The 13,679-nt window shown below is 44.6% G+C and overlaps 1 protein-coding gene across 4 annotated transcripts in view; it reads left to right on the top strand.

Moving 5' to 3' along the window:
• Positions 1-13,679, top strand: part of LOC140411248 (phosphofurin acidic cluster sorting protein 1-like) — a 911,105-nt gene that overhangs the window by 264,168 nt on the left and 633,258 nt on the right. For all 4 annotated transcript variants that reach the window (XM_072500372.1, XM_072500373.1, XM_072500371.1 and 1 more), the window contains exon 2: positions 12,841-12,928. In XM_072500372.1, coding sequence (XP_072356473.1) covers positions 12,841-12,928 — 88 coding nt within the window. The remainder of the gene's footprint in view (positions 1-12,840; positions 12,929-13,679) is intronic.

Raw genomic sequence — 13,679 nt, 5'->3', positions numbered from 1 at the left:
TCTGTGTGAAGGGATTGATTACAGTGCAGTGTGATACTCTGTGTGAAGGGATTGATTACAGTGCAGTGTGATACTCTGTGTGAAGGGATTGATTACAGTGCAGTGTGATACTCTGTGTGAAGGGATTGATTACAGTACAGTGTGATACTCTGTGTGAAGGGATTGATTACGGTGCAGTGTGATACTCTGTGTGAAAGGTATTGATTACAGTGCAGTGTGATTCTCTGTGTGAAGGGATTGATTACAGTGCAGTGTGATACTCTGTGTGAAGGGATTGATTACAGTGCAGTGTGATACTCTGTGCGAAGGGACTGATTACAATGCAGTGTGATACTCTGTGTGAAGGGATTGATTACAGTGCAGTGTGATACTCTGTGTGAAGGGATTGATTACAGTTCAGTGTGATACTCTGTGTGAAAAGAATGATTACAATGCAGTGTGGTACTCTGTGTGAAGGGATTGATTACAGTACAGTGTGATACTCTGTGTGAAGGGATTGATTACGGTGCAGTGTGATACTCTGTGTGAAGGGATTGATTACAGTACAGTGTGATACTCTGTGTGAAGGGACTGATTACAGTGCAGTGTGATTCTCTGTGTGAAGGGATTGATTACGGTGCAGTGTGATACTCTGTGTGAAAGGGATTGATTACAGTGCAGTGTGATTCTCTGTGTGAAGGGACTGATTACAGTGCAGTGCGATACTCTGTGTGAAGGGATTGATTACAGTGCAGTGTGATACTCTGTGTGAAGGGATTGATTACAGTGCAGTGTGATACTCTGTGTGAAAGGGATTGATTACAGTGCAGTGTGATTCTCTGTGTGAAGGGACTGATTACAGTGCAGTGCGATACTCTGTGTGAAGGGATTGATTACAGTGCAGTGTGATACTCTGTGTGAAGGGATTGATTACAGTGCAGTGTGATACTCTGTGTGAAGGGATTGATTACAGTGCAGTGTGATACTCTGTGTGAAGGGATTGATTACAGTCCAGTGTGATACTCTGTGTGAAGGGATTGATTACAGTGCAGTGTGATACTCTGTGTGAAGGGATTGATTACAGTTCAGTGTGATACTCTGTGTGAAAAGAATGATTACAATGCAGTGTGATACTCTGTGTGAAGGGATTGATTACAGTACAGTGTGATACTCTGTGTGAAGGGATTGATTACGGTGCAGTGTGATACTCTGTGTGAAGGGATTGATTACAGTACAGTGTGATTCTCTGTGTGAAGGGACTGATTACAGTGCAGTGCGATACTCTGTGTGAAGGGATTGATTACAGTGCAGTGTGATACTCTGTGTGAAGGGATTGATTACAGTGCAGTGTGATACTCTGTGTGAAGGGATTGATTACAGTGCAGTGTGATACTCTGTGTGAAGGGATTGATTACAGTGCAGTGTGATACTCTGTGTGAAGGGATTGATTACAGTACAGTGTGATACTCTGTGTGAAGGGATTGATTACGGTGCAGTGTGATACTCTGTGTGAAAGGTATTGATTACAGTGCAGTGTGATTCTCTGTGTGAAGGGATTGATTACAGTGCAGTGTGATACTCTGTGCGAAGGGATTGATTACAGTGCAGTGTGATACTCTGTGCGAAGGGACTGATTACAATGCAGTGTGATACTCTGTGTGAAGGGATTGATTACAGTGCAGTGTGATACTCTGTGTGAAGGGATTGATTACAGTGCAGTGTGATACTCTGTGTGAAGGGACTGATTACAGTGCAGTGTGATACTCTGTGTGAAGGGATTGATTACAGTGCAGTGTGACACTCTGTGTGAGGGGATTGATTACAGTGCAGTGTGATACTCTGTGCGAAGGGATTGATTACAGTGCAGTGTGATACTCTGTGTGAAGGGATTGATTACAATGCAGTGTGATACTCTGTGTGAAGGGATTGATTACAGTGCAGTGTGATACTCTGTGTGAAGGGATTGATTACAGTGCAGTGTGATTCTCTGTGTGAGGGGACTGATTACAGTGCAGTGTGATACTCTGTGTGAAGGGATTGATTACAGTGCAGTGTGATACTCTGTGTGAAGGGACTGATTACAGTGCAGTGTGATACTCTGTGTGAAGGGATTGATTACAATGCAGTGTGATGCTCTGTGTGAAGGGATTGATTACAGTGCAGTGTGATACTCTGTGTGAAGGGACTGATTACAGTGCAGTGCGATACTCTGTGCGAAGGGACTGATTACAGTACAGTGTGATTCTCTGTGTGAAGGGATTGATTACAGTGCATTGTGATACTCTGTGTGAAGGGACTGATTACAGTGCAGTGTGATTCTCTGTGTGAAGGGATTGATTACAGTGCAGTGTGACACTCTGTGTGAAGGGATTGATTACAGTGCAGTGTGATACTCTGTGTGAAGGGATTGATTACAGTGCAGTGTGATACTCTGTGTGAAGGGACTGATTACAGTGCAGTATGATACTCTGTGTGAAGGGATTGATTACAGTGCAGTGTGACACTCTGTGTGAAGGGACTGATTACAGTGCAGTGTGATACTCTGTGCGAAGGGATTGATTACAGTGCAGTGTGATACTCTGTGTGAAGGGATTGATTACAGTGCAGTGTGATACTCTGTGTGAAGGGATTGATTACAGTACAGTGTGATACTCTGTGTGAAGGGATTGATTACAGTGCAGTGTGATACTCTCTGTGAAGGGACTGATTACAGTGCAGTGTGATACTCTGTGTGAAGGGATTGATTACAGTGCAGTGTGATACTCTGTGTGAAGGGATTGATTACAGTGCAGTGTGGCAGTGCGATACTCTGTGTGAAGGGATTGATTACAGTGCAGTGCGATCCTCTGTGTGAAGGGACTGATTACAGTGCAGTGTGATACTCTGTGTGACGGGATTGATTCCAGTGCAGTGTGATACTCTGTGTGAAGGGATTGATTACAGTGCAGTGTGATACTCTGTGTGAAGGGACTGATTACAGTGCAGTGTGATACTCTGTGTGAAGGGACTGATTACAGTGCAGTGTGATACTCTGTGTGAAGGGATTGATTCCAGTGCAGTGTGATACTCTGTGTGAAGGGATTGATTACAGTGCAGTGTGATACTCTGTGTGAAGGGACTGATTACAATGCAGCGTGATACTCTGTGTGAAGGGATTGATTACAGTGCATTGTGATACTCTGTGTGAAAGGGATTTATTACAGTGCAGTGTGATACTCTGTGTGAAGGGATTGATTACAGTGCAGTGTGATACTCTGTGTGAAGGGACTGATTACAGTGCATTGTGATACTCTGTGTGAAGGGACTGATTACAGTGCAGTGTGATACTCTGTGTGAAAGGGATTTATTACAGTGCAGTGTGATTCTCCGTGTGAAGGGACTGATTACAGTGCAGTGTGATACTCTGTGTGAAGGGATTGATTACAGTGCAGTGTGATACGCTGTGTGAAGGGACTGATTACAGTGCAGTGTGATACTCTGTGTGAAGGGACTGATTACAGTGCAGTGTGATTCTCTGTGTGAAGGGATTGATTACAGTGCAGTGTGATACTCTGTGTGAAGGGACTGATTACAGTGCAGTGTGATTCTCCGTGTGAAGGGACTGATTACAGTGCAGTGTGATACTCTGTGTGAAGGGATTGATTACAGTGCAGTGTGATACTCTGTGTGAAGGGACTGATTACAGTGCAGTGTGATACTCTGTGTGAAGGGACTGATTACAGTGCAGTGTGATACTCTGTGTGAAGGGATTGATTACAGTGCAGTGTGATTCTCTGTGTGAAGGGATTGATTACAGTGCAGTGTGATACTCTGTGTGAAGGGATTGATTACAGTGCAGTGTGATTCTCCGTGTGAAGGGACTGATTACAATGCAGTGTGATACTCTGTGTGAAGGGATTGATTACAGTGCAGTGTGATACTCTGTGTGAAGGGATTGATTACAGTGCAGTGTGACACTCTGTGTGAAGGGATTGATTAAAGTGCAGTGTGATACTCTGTGTGAAGGGATTGATTACAGTACAGTGTGATACTCTGTGTGAAGGGACTGATTACAGTGCAGTGTGATACTCTGTGTGAAGAGATTGATTACAGTGCAGTGTGATACTCTGTGTGAAGGGATTGATTACAGTGCAGTGTGATACTCTGTGTGAAGGGACTGATTACAGTGCAGTGTGATACTCTGTGTGAAGGGATTGATTACAGTACAGTGTGATACTCTGTGTGAAGGGACTGATTACAGTGGAGTGTGATTCTCTGTGTGAAGGGACTGATTACAGTGCAGTGTGATACTCTGTGTGAAGGGATTGATTACAGTGCAGTGTGATACTCTGTGTGAAGGGACTGATTACAGTGCAGTGTGATACTCTGTGTGAAGGGACTGATTACAGTGCATTGTGATACTCTGTGTGAAAGGGATTGATTACAGTGCAGTGTGATACTCTGTGTGAAGGGATTGATTACAGTGCATTGTGATACTCTGTGTGAAGGGATTGATTACAGTGCAGTGTGATACTCTGTGTGAAGGGACTGATTACAGTGCATTGTGATACTCTGTGTGAAAGGGATTGATTACAGTGCAGTGTGATACTCTGTGTGAAGGGATTGATTACAGTGCATTGTGATACTCTGTGTGAAGGGATTGATTACAGTGCAGTGTGATACTCCGTGTGAAGGGACTGATTACAGTGCAGTGTGATACTCTGTGTGAAGGGACTGATTACAGTGCAGTGTGATACTCTGTGTGAAGGGATTGATTACAGTGCAGTGTGATACTCTGTGTGAAGGGATTGATTACAGTGCAGTGTGATATTCTGTGTGAAGGGATTGATTACAGTGCAGTGTGATACTCTGTGTGAAAGGGATTGATTACTGTGCAGTGTGATACTCTGTGTGAAGGGACTGATTACAGTGCAGTGTGATACTCTGTGTGAAGGGATTGATTACAGTGCAGTGTGATACTCTGTGTGAAGGGATTGATTACAGTGCAGTGTGATACTCTGTGTGAAGGGATTGATTACAGTGCAGTGTGATTCTCCGTGTGAAGGGACTGATTACAATGCAGTGTGATACTCTGTGTGAAGGGATTGATTACAGTGCAGTGTGATACTCTGTGTGAAGGGATTGATTACAGTGCAGTGTGATTCTCCGTGTGAAGGGACTGATTACAGTGCAGTGTGATACTCTGTGTGAAGGGATTGATTACAGTGCAGTGTGATACTCTGTGTGAAGGGATTGATTACAGTGCAGTGTGATACTCTGTGTGAAGGGACTGATTACAGTGCAGTGTGATACTCTGTGTGAAGGGATTGATTACAGTGCAGTGTGATACTCTGTGTGAAGGGATTGATTACAGTGCAGTGTGATACTCTGTGTGAATGGATTGATTACAGTGCAGTGTGATACTCTGTGTGAAGGGACTGATTACAGTGCAGTGTGATACTCTGTGTGAAGGGATTGATTACAGTGCAGTGTGATACTCTGTGTGAATGGATTTATTACAGTGCAGTGTGATACTCTGTGTGAAGGGATTGATTACAGTGCAGTGTGATACTCTGTGCGAAGGGACTGATTACAGTGCAGTGTGATACTCTGTGTGAAGGGACTGATTACAGTGCAGTGTGATACTCTGTGTGAAGGGATTGATTACAGTGCAGTGTGATACTCTGTGTGAATGGATTTATTACAGTGCAGTGTGATACTCTGTGTGAAGGGATTGATTACAGTGCAGTGTGATACTCTGTGCGAAGGGACTGATTACAGTGCAGTGTGATACTCTGTGTGAAGGGACTGATTACAGTGCAGTGTGATACCCTGTGTGAAGGGACTGATTACAGTGCAGTGTGATACTCTGTGTGAAGGGATTGATTACAGTGCAGTGTGATACTCTGTGTGAAGGGATTGATTACAGTGCAGTGTGATACTCTGTGTGAAGGGACTGATTACAGTGCAGTGTGATACTCTGTGTGAAGGGACTGATTACAGTGCAGTGTGATACTCTGTGTGAAGGGATTGATTACAGTGCAGTGTGATACTCTGTGTGAAGGGATTGATTACAGTGCAGTGTGATACTCTGTGTGAAGGGACTGATTACAGTGCAGTGTGATACTCTGTGTGAAGGGACTGATTACAGTGCAGTGTGATACTCTGTGTGAAGGGACTGATTACAGTGCAGTGTGATACTCTGTGTGAAGGGACTGATTACAGTGCAGTGTGATACTCTGTGTGAAGGGATTGATTACAGTGCAGTGTGATACTCTGTGTGAAGGGATTGATTACAGTGCAGTGTGATACGCTGTGTGAAGGGACTGATTACAGTGCAGTGTGATACTCTGTGTGAAAGGATTGATTACAGTGCAGTGTGATACTCTGTGTGAAGGGATTGATTACAGTGCAGTGTGATACTCTGTGTGAAGGGATTGATTACAGTGCAGTGTGATACTCTGTGTGAAGGGACTGATTACAGTGCAGTGTGATATTCTGTGCGAAGGGATTGAGTACAGTGCAGTGTGATACTCTGTGTGAAGGGATTGATTACAGTGCAGTGTGATACTCTGTGTGAAAGGGATTTATTACAGTGCAGTGTGGTACTCTGTGTGAAGGGATTGATTACAGTGCAGTGTGATACTCTGTGTGAAGGGATTGATTACAGTGCAGTGTGATACTCTGTGTGAAGGGATTGATTACAGTGCAGTGTGATACTCTGTGTGAAGGGACTGATTACAGTGCAGTGTGATACTCTGTGTGAAGGGACTGATTACAGTGCAGTGTGATACTCTGTGTGAAGGGATTGATTACAGTGCAGTGTGATACTCTCTGTGAAGGGACTGATTACAGTGCAGTGTGATACTCTGTGTGAAGGGATTGATTACAGTGCAGTGTGATACTCTGTGTGAAGGGATTGATTACAGTGCAGTGTGATACTCTGTGTGAAGGGATTGATTACAGTGCAGTGTGATACTCTGTGTGAAGGGATTGATTACTGTGCAGTGTGATACTCTGTGTGAAGGGACTGATTACAATGCAGTGTGATACGCTGTGTGAAGGGACTGATTACAGTGCAGTGTGATACTCTGTGTGAAGGGACTGATTACAGTGCAGTGTGATACTCTGTGTGAAGGGATTGATTACAGTGCAGTGTGATACTCTGTGTGAAGGGACTGATTACAATGCAGTGTGATACTCTGTGCGAAGGGATTGATTACAGTGCAGTGTGATACTCTGTGTGAAGGGATTGATTACAGTGCAGTGTGATACTCTGTGTGAAGGGATTGATTACAGTACAGTGTGATACTCTGTGTGAAGGGATTGATTACAGTGCAGTGTGATACTCTCTGTGAAGGGACTGATTACAGTGCAGTGTGATACTCTGTGTGAAGGGATTGATTACAGTGCAGTGTGATACTCTGTGTGAAGGGATTGATTACAGTGCAGTGTGGCAGTGCGATACTCTGTGTGAAGGGATTGATTACAGTGCAGTGCGATCCTCTGTGTGAAGGGACTGATTACAGTGCAGTGTGATACTCTGTGTGACGGGATTGATTCCAGTGCAGTGTGATACTCTGTGTGAAGGGATTGATTACAGTGCAGTGTGATACTCTGTGTGAAGGGACTGATTACAGTGCAGTGTGATACTCTGTGTGAAGGGACTGATTACAGTGCAGTGTGATACTCTGTGTGAAGGGATTGATTCCAGTGCAGTGTGATACTCTGTGTGAAGGGATTGATTACAGTGCAGTGTGATACTCTGTGTGAAGGGACTGATTACAATGCAGCGTGATACTCTGTGTGAAGGGATTGATTACAGTGCATTGTGATACTCTGTGTGAAAGGGATTTATTACAGTGCAGTGTGATACTCTGTGTGAAGGGATTGATTACAGTGCAGTGTGATACTCTGTGTGAAGGGACTGATTACAGTGCATTGTGATACTCTGTGTGAAGGGACTGATTACAGTGCAGTGTGATACTCTGTGTGAAAGGGATTTATTACAGTGCAGTGTGATTCTCCGTGTGAAGGGACTGATTACAGTGCAGTGTGATACTCTGTGTGAAGGGATTGATTACAGTGCAGTGTGATACGCTGTGTGAAGGGACTGATTACAGTGCAGTGTGATACTCTGTGTGAAGGGACTGATTACAGTGCAGTGTGATTCTCTGTGTGAAGGGATTGATTACAGTGCAGTGTGATACTCTGTGTGAAGGGACTGATTACAGTGCAGTGTGATTCTCCGTGTGAAGGGACTGATTACAGTGCAGTGTGATACTCTGTGTGAAGGGATTGATTACAGTGCAGTGTGATACTCTGTGTGAAGGGACTGATTACAGTGCAGTGTGATACTCTGTGTGAAGGGACTGATTACAGTGCAGTGTGATACTCTGTGTGAAGGGATTGATTACAGTGCAGTGTGATTCTCTGTGTGAAGGGATTGATTACAGTGCAGTGTGATACTCTGTGTGAAGGGATTGATTACAGTGCAGTGTGATTCTCCGTGTGAAGGGACTGATTACAATGCAGTGTGATACTCTGTGTGAAGGGATTGATTACAGTGCAGTGTGATACTCTGTGTGAAGGGATTGATTACAGTGCAGTGTGACACTCTGTGTGAAGGGATTGATTAAAGTGCAGTGTGATACTCTGTGTGAAGGGATTGATTACAGTACAGTGTGATACTCTGTGTGAAGGGACTGATTACAGTGCAGTGTGATACTCTGTGTGAAGAGATTGATTACAGTGCAGTGTGATACTCTGTGTGAAGGGATTGATTACAGTGCAGTGTGATACTCTGTGTGAAGGGACTGATTACAGTGGAGTGTGATTCTCTGTGTGAAGGGACTGATTACAGTGCAGTGTGATACTCTGTGTGAAGGGATTGATTACAGTGCAGTGTGATACTCTGTGTGAAGGGACTGATTACAGTGCAGTGTGATACTCTGTGTGAAGGGACTGATTACAGTGCATTGTGATACTCTGTGTGAAAGGGATTGATTACAGTGCAGTGTGATACTCTGTGTGAAGGGATTGATTACAGTGCATTGTGATACTCTGTGTGAAGGGATTGATTACAGTGCAGTGTGATACTCTGTGTGAAGGGACTGATTACAGTGCATTGTGATACTCTGTGTGAAAGGGATTGATTACAGTGCAGTGTGATACTCTGTGTGAAGGGATTGATTACAGTGCATTGTGATACTCTGTGTGAAGGGATTGATTACAGTGCAGTGTGATACTCCGTGTGAAGGGACTGATTACAGTGCAGTGTGATACTCTGTGTGAAGGGACTGATTACAGTGCAGTGTGATACTCTGTGTGAAGGGATTGATTACAGTGCAGTGTGATACTCTGTGTGAAGGGATTGATTACAGTGCAGTGTGATATTCTGTGTGAAGGGATTGATTACAGTGCAGTGTGATACTCTGTGTGAAAGGGATTGATTACTGTGCAGTGTGATACTCTGTGTGAAGGGACTGATTACAGTGCAGTGTGATACTCTGTGTGAAGGGATTGATTACAGTGCAGTGTGATACTCTGTGTGAAGGGATTGATTACAGTGCAGTGTGATACTCTGTGTGAAGGGATTGATTACAGTGCAGTGTGATTCTCCGTGTGAAGGGACTGATTACAATGCAGTGTGATACTCTGTGTGAAGGGATTGATTACAGTGCAGTGTGATACTCTGTGTGAAGGGATTGATTACAGTGCAGTGTGATTCTCCGTGTGAAGGGACTGATTACAGTGCAGTGTGATACTCTGTGTGAAGGGATTGATTACAGTGCAGTGTGATACTCTGTGTGAAGGGATTGATTACAGTGCAGTGTGATACTCTGTGTGAAGGGACTGATTACAGTGCAGTGTGATACTCTGTGTGAAGGGATTGATTACAGTGCAGTGTGATACTCTGTGTGAAGGGATTGATTACAGTGCAGTGTGATACTCTGTGTGAATGGATTGATTACAGTGCAGTGTGATACTCTGTGTGAAGGGACTGATTACAGTGCAGTGTGATACTCTGTGTGAAGGGATTGATTACAGTGCAGTGTGATACTCTGTGTGAATGGATTTATTACAGTGCAGTGTGATACTCTGTGTGAAGGGATTGATTACAGTGCAGTGTGATACTCTGTGCGAAGGGACTGATTACAGTGCAGTGTGATACTCTGTGTGAAGGGACTGATTACAGTGCAGTGTGATACTCTGTGTGAAGGGATTGATTACAGTGCAGTGTGATACTCTGTGTGAATGGATTTATTACAGTGCAGTGTGATACTCTGTGTGAAGGGATTGATTACAGTGCAGTGTGATACTCTGTGCGAAGGGACTGATTACAGTGCAGTGTGATACTCTGTGTGAAGGGACTGATTACAGTGCAGTGTGATACCCTGTGTGAAGGGACTGATTACAGTGCAGTGTGATACTCTGTGTGAAGGGATTGATTACAGTGCAGTGTGATACTCTGTGTGAAGGGATTGATTACAGTGCAGTGTGATACTCTGTGTGAAGGGACTGATTACAGTGCAGTGTGATACTCTGTGTGAAGGGACTGATTACAGTGCAGTGTGATACTCTGTGTGAAGGGATTGATTACAGTGCAGTGTGATACTCTGTGTGAAGGGATTGATTACAGTGCAGTGTGATACTCTGTGTGAAGGGACTGATTACAGTGCAGTGTGATACTCTGTGTGAAGGGACTGATTACAGTGCAGTGTGATACTCTGTGTGAAGGGACTGATTACAGTGCAGTGTGATACTCTGTGTGAAGGGACTGATTACAGTGCAGTGTGATACTCTGTGTGAAGGGATTGATTACAGTGCAGTGTGATACTCTGTGTGAAGGGATTGATTACAGTGCAGTGTGATACGCTGTGTGAAGGGACTGATTACAGTGCAGTGTGATACTCTGTGTGAAAGGATTGATTACAGTGCAGTGTGATACTCTGTGTGAAGGGATTGATTACAGTGCAGTGTGATACTCTGTGTGAAGGGATTGATTACAGTGCAGTGTGATACTCTGTGTGAAGGGACTGATTACAGTGCAGTGTGATATTCTGTGCGAAGGGATTGAGTACAGTGCAGTGTGATACTCTGTGTGAAGGGATTGATTACAGTGCAGTGTGATACTCTGTGTGAAAGGGATTTATTACAGTGCAGTGTGGTACTCTGTGTGAAGGGATTGATTACAGTGCAGTGTGATACTCTGTGTGAAGGGATTGATTACAGTGCAGTGTGATACTCTGTGTGAAGGGATTGATTACAGTGCAGTGTGATACTCTGTGTGAAGGGACTGATTACAGTGCAGTGTGATACTCTGTGTGAAGGGACTGATTACAGTGCAGTGTGATACTCTGTGTGAAGGGATTGATTACAGTGCAGTGTGATACTCTCTGTGAAGGGACTGATTACAGTGCAGTGTGATACTCTGTGTGAAGGGATTGATTACAGTGCAGTGTGATACTCTGTGTGAAGGGATTGATTACAGTGCAGTGTGATACTCTGTGTGAAGGGATTGATTACAGTGCAGTGTGATACTCTGTGTGAAGGGATTGATTACTGTGCAGTGTGATACTCTGTGTGAAGGGACTGATTACAATGCAGTGTGATACGCTGTGTGAAGGGACTGATTACAGTGCAGTGTGATACTCTGTGTGAAGGGACTGATTACAGTGCAGTGTGATACTCTGTGTGAAGGGATTGATTACAGTGCAGTGTGATACTCTGTGTGAAGGGACTGATTACAATGCAGTGTGATACTCTGTGTGAAGGGATTGATTACAGTGCAGTGTGATACTCTGTGTGAAGGGACTGATTACAGTGCAGTGTGATATGCTCGGAATGCCTCACAAGATCCGATATGTCACGCGTGCGAGATCCACATTTGCATTTTTAAGTGAGCCATTTGGCCCATTTAAATATGTTGACACCCGATTCTCATGAGACCCGCGAATGAACAACCGCATCTGGGACACCTTGCCATTGCGCTGTTCAGCACTGGTCTACACAAATGTAGTCCCGGCGTAGCGAGCCCTGGGGGCGCCATCTCCCAACCCTTCACTTGCCCCCGTTGGTCGTGCTCTGGGGAAGATATTACATTGGTAATACTGCTGCCAGTGGGCCACTTTGGCACTGCTAGCCAGGCGCCGACCACCCTGGCGGTGCCGCATGGCCGCCTTGGCAGTGACACCTAGCACTGCCAGTGTCCCCGAGTTGTTATCCCTGTCTGGGGCACTGCCAGGCTGGTAATGCCAGGGTGCCAGTGTCTGGGACCAGGGTTGTCCTGCCCTTATAACATGCTTGAGTTTGTGCTTTTGGAAGCCCTCGTGGTAGGTTGGGGGTTCTGGAGGCCATGGTGTGGAGTCTGAGGGCTGCCGGGTGATGGGGCGGGATTTAAAAATGGTGCCCCAGTCTCTCCCTGCACTGACAACCTGAGCTCGTCAGTTTAGAAAGTGAGGTAAGTGGAGCCTTGGCGGGCCCTTCCTCACTGCGGCCAAGAAAAAGAGTCCCATCTGATAACATGGGTACTCTGCACTGCAGGTGCTGAGGAATACCCCCCTATTAGCTCCCAAAATGGAACTCTGCTTTTTGGGCTTCAAAGCATGCCCAGTGTGCGCACCTCACTATTGGAATCCTCTCCATATATTTTAAATGACTGCTTCGTTCCTTTAATCAGCCGCCTGATGACAGGTCACCTTGACGTGAGGTGCTGCCTTCTCTGCTGAGTGCTTTTTGTTTCCAGCATTTCCAGTATTTTTCTTTTGGACCCTCCTCATCATTGTTGGTTAGCGCCTGATTGTACTGATATCGGACTCCTTTAACCTTCCGAATGAGTTCTCATTGAATAATTAGTCATTACTGCTCTTCTCTTTTTAGACTGTGCAGCCTGACGTTAAAGAAACTGACTGTACTCCGAGAACTTGACAAGGATCTGAACTCTGTGGTCATTGCTGTGAAAATCCAGGTAAGCATCTGATCGAATTTAAACACAGGCGTTGAATTTAGTATTTCATTGGCAGAAAGTGCAACAAAGGGAAAAAAGAGAAATGTGCTCCAACATGGATGGATTGGGGAATGAACCCTTTTGCTTTGCATAGTTCAGTGTTCTGTTAGCTTTGCTAGTTGGTGCGCAGCACTGCTTGGGCATGTGCTGAGTACATCCAGTCTCCCCACAATGGAACATACTGATCAGGCACAGGAGTACGTCATTCAGCCACGAACTTGCTCTACAATTCAGTAATATCTTAACTGATCTGATTGACATGTCACCTTCACTTTCAGCTATTGTAGCACCGTTATGTGTGTCATTTAATTTCACCTTCCTATTTACAGTCTGCTGGTTTTAAAACTTTTCTATCCAGTTGCAAGTTTTTTCCACTCGTTTAATGTTCAAGCAGCTCCCTTGGATCTAGCCACCCATCCAATTTGTATCATTTGCAAATTGAACGGAATTAATTTTCTGAATCCCAAGTCCTCGATATAAATTGGAGGTGGTCCTGGCTCGGAGTTCCTCTAACAAGTGCCTGTTAGGTCCTTATCACCTCATTTCTTGTCATCCCCACTAACCTGCAGTCATGGAGAACATTTTACTGCCAATAATCAGAAAGCTTGTCATGAGAGGTGTATTTTCTTACCCGAAGACTGCCTCAATTAAATCACTCCAGCTGCAAGGTTTTTGTGGGTTTAAAAAGGTTGTTTTTTATCACATACTTACC

Source organism: Scyliorhinus torazame, chromosome 4 (assembly GCF_047496885.1).
Source record: "Scyliorhinus torazame isolate Kashiwa2021f chromosome 4, sScyTor2.1, whole genome shotgun sequence".
NCBI lineage: Eukaryota > Metazoa > Chordata > Chondrichthyes > Carcharhiniformes > Scyliorhinidae > Scyliorhinus > Scyliorhinus torazame.
This window is presented reverse-complemented; position numbering and strand designations above follow the sequence as displayed.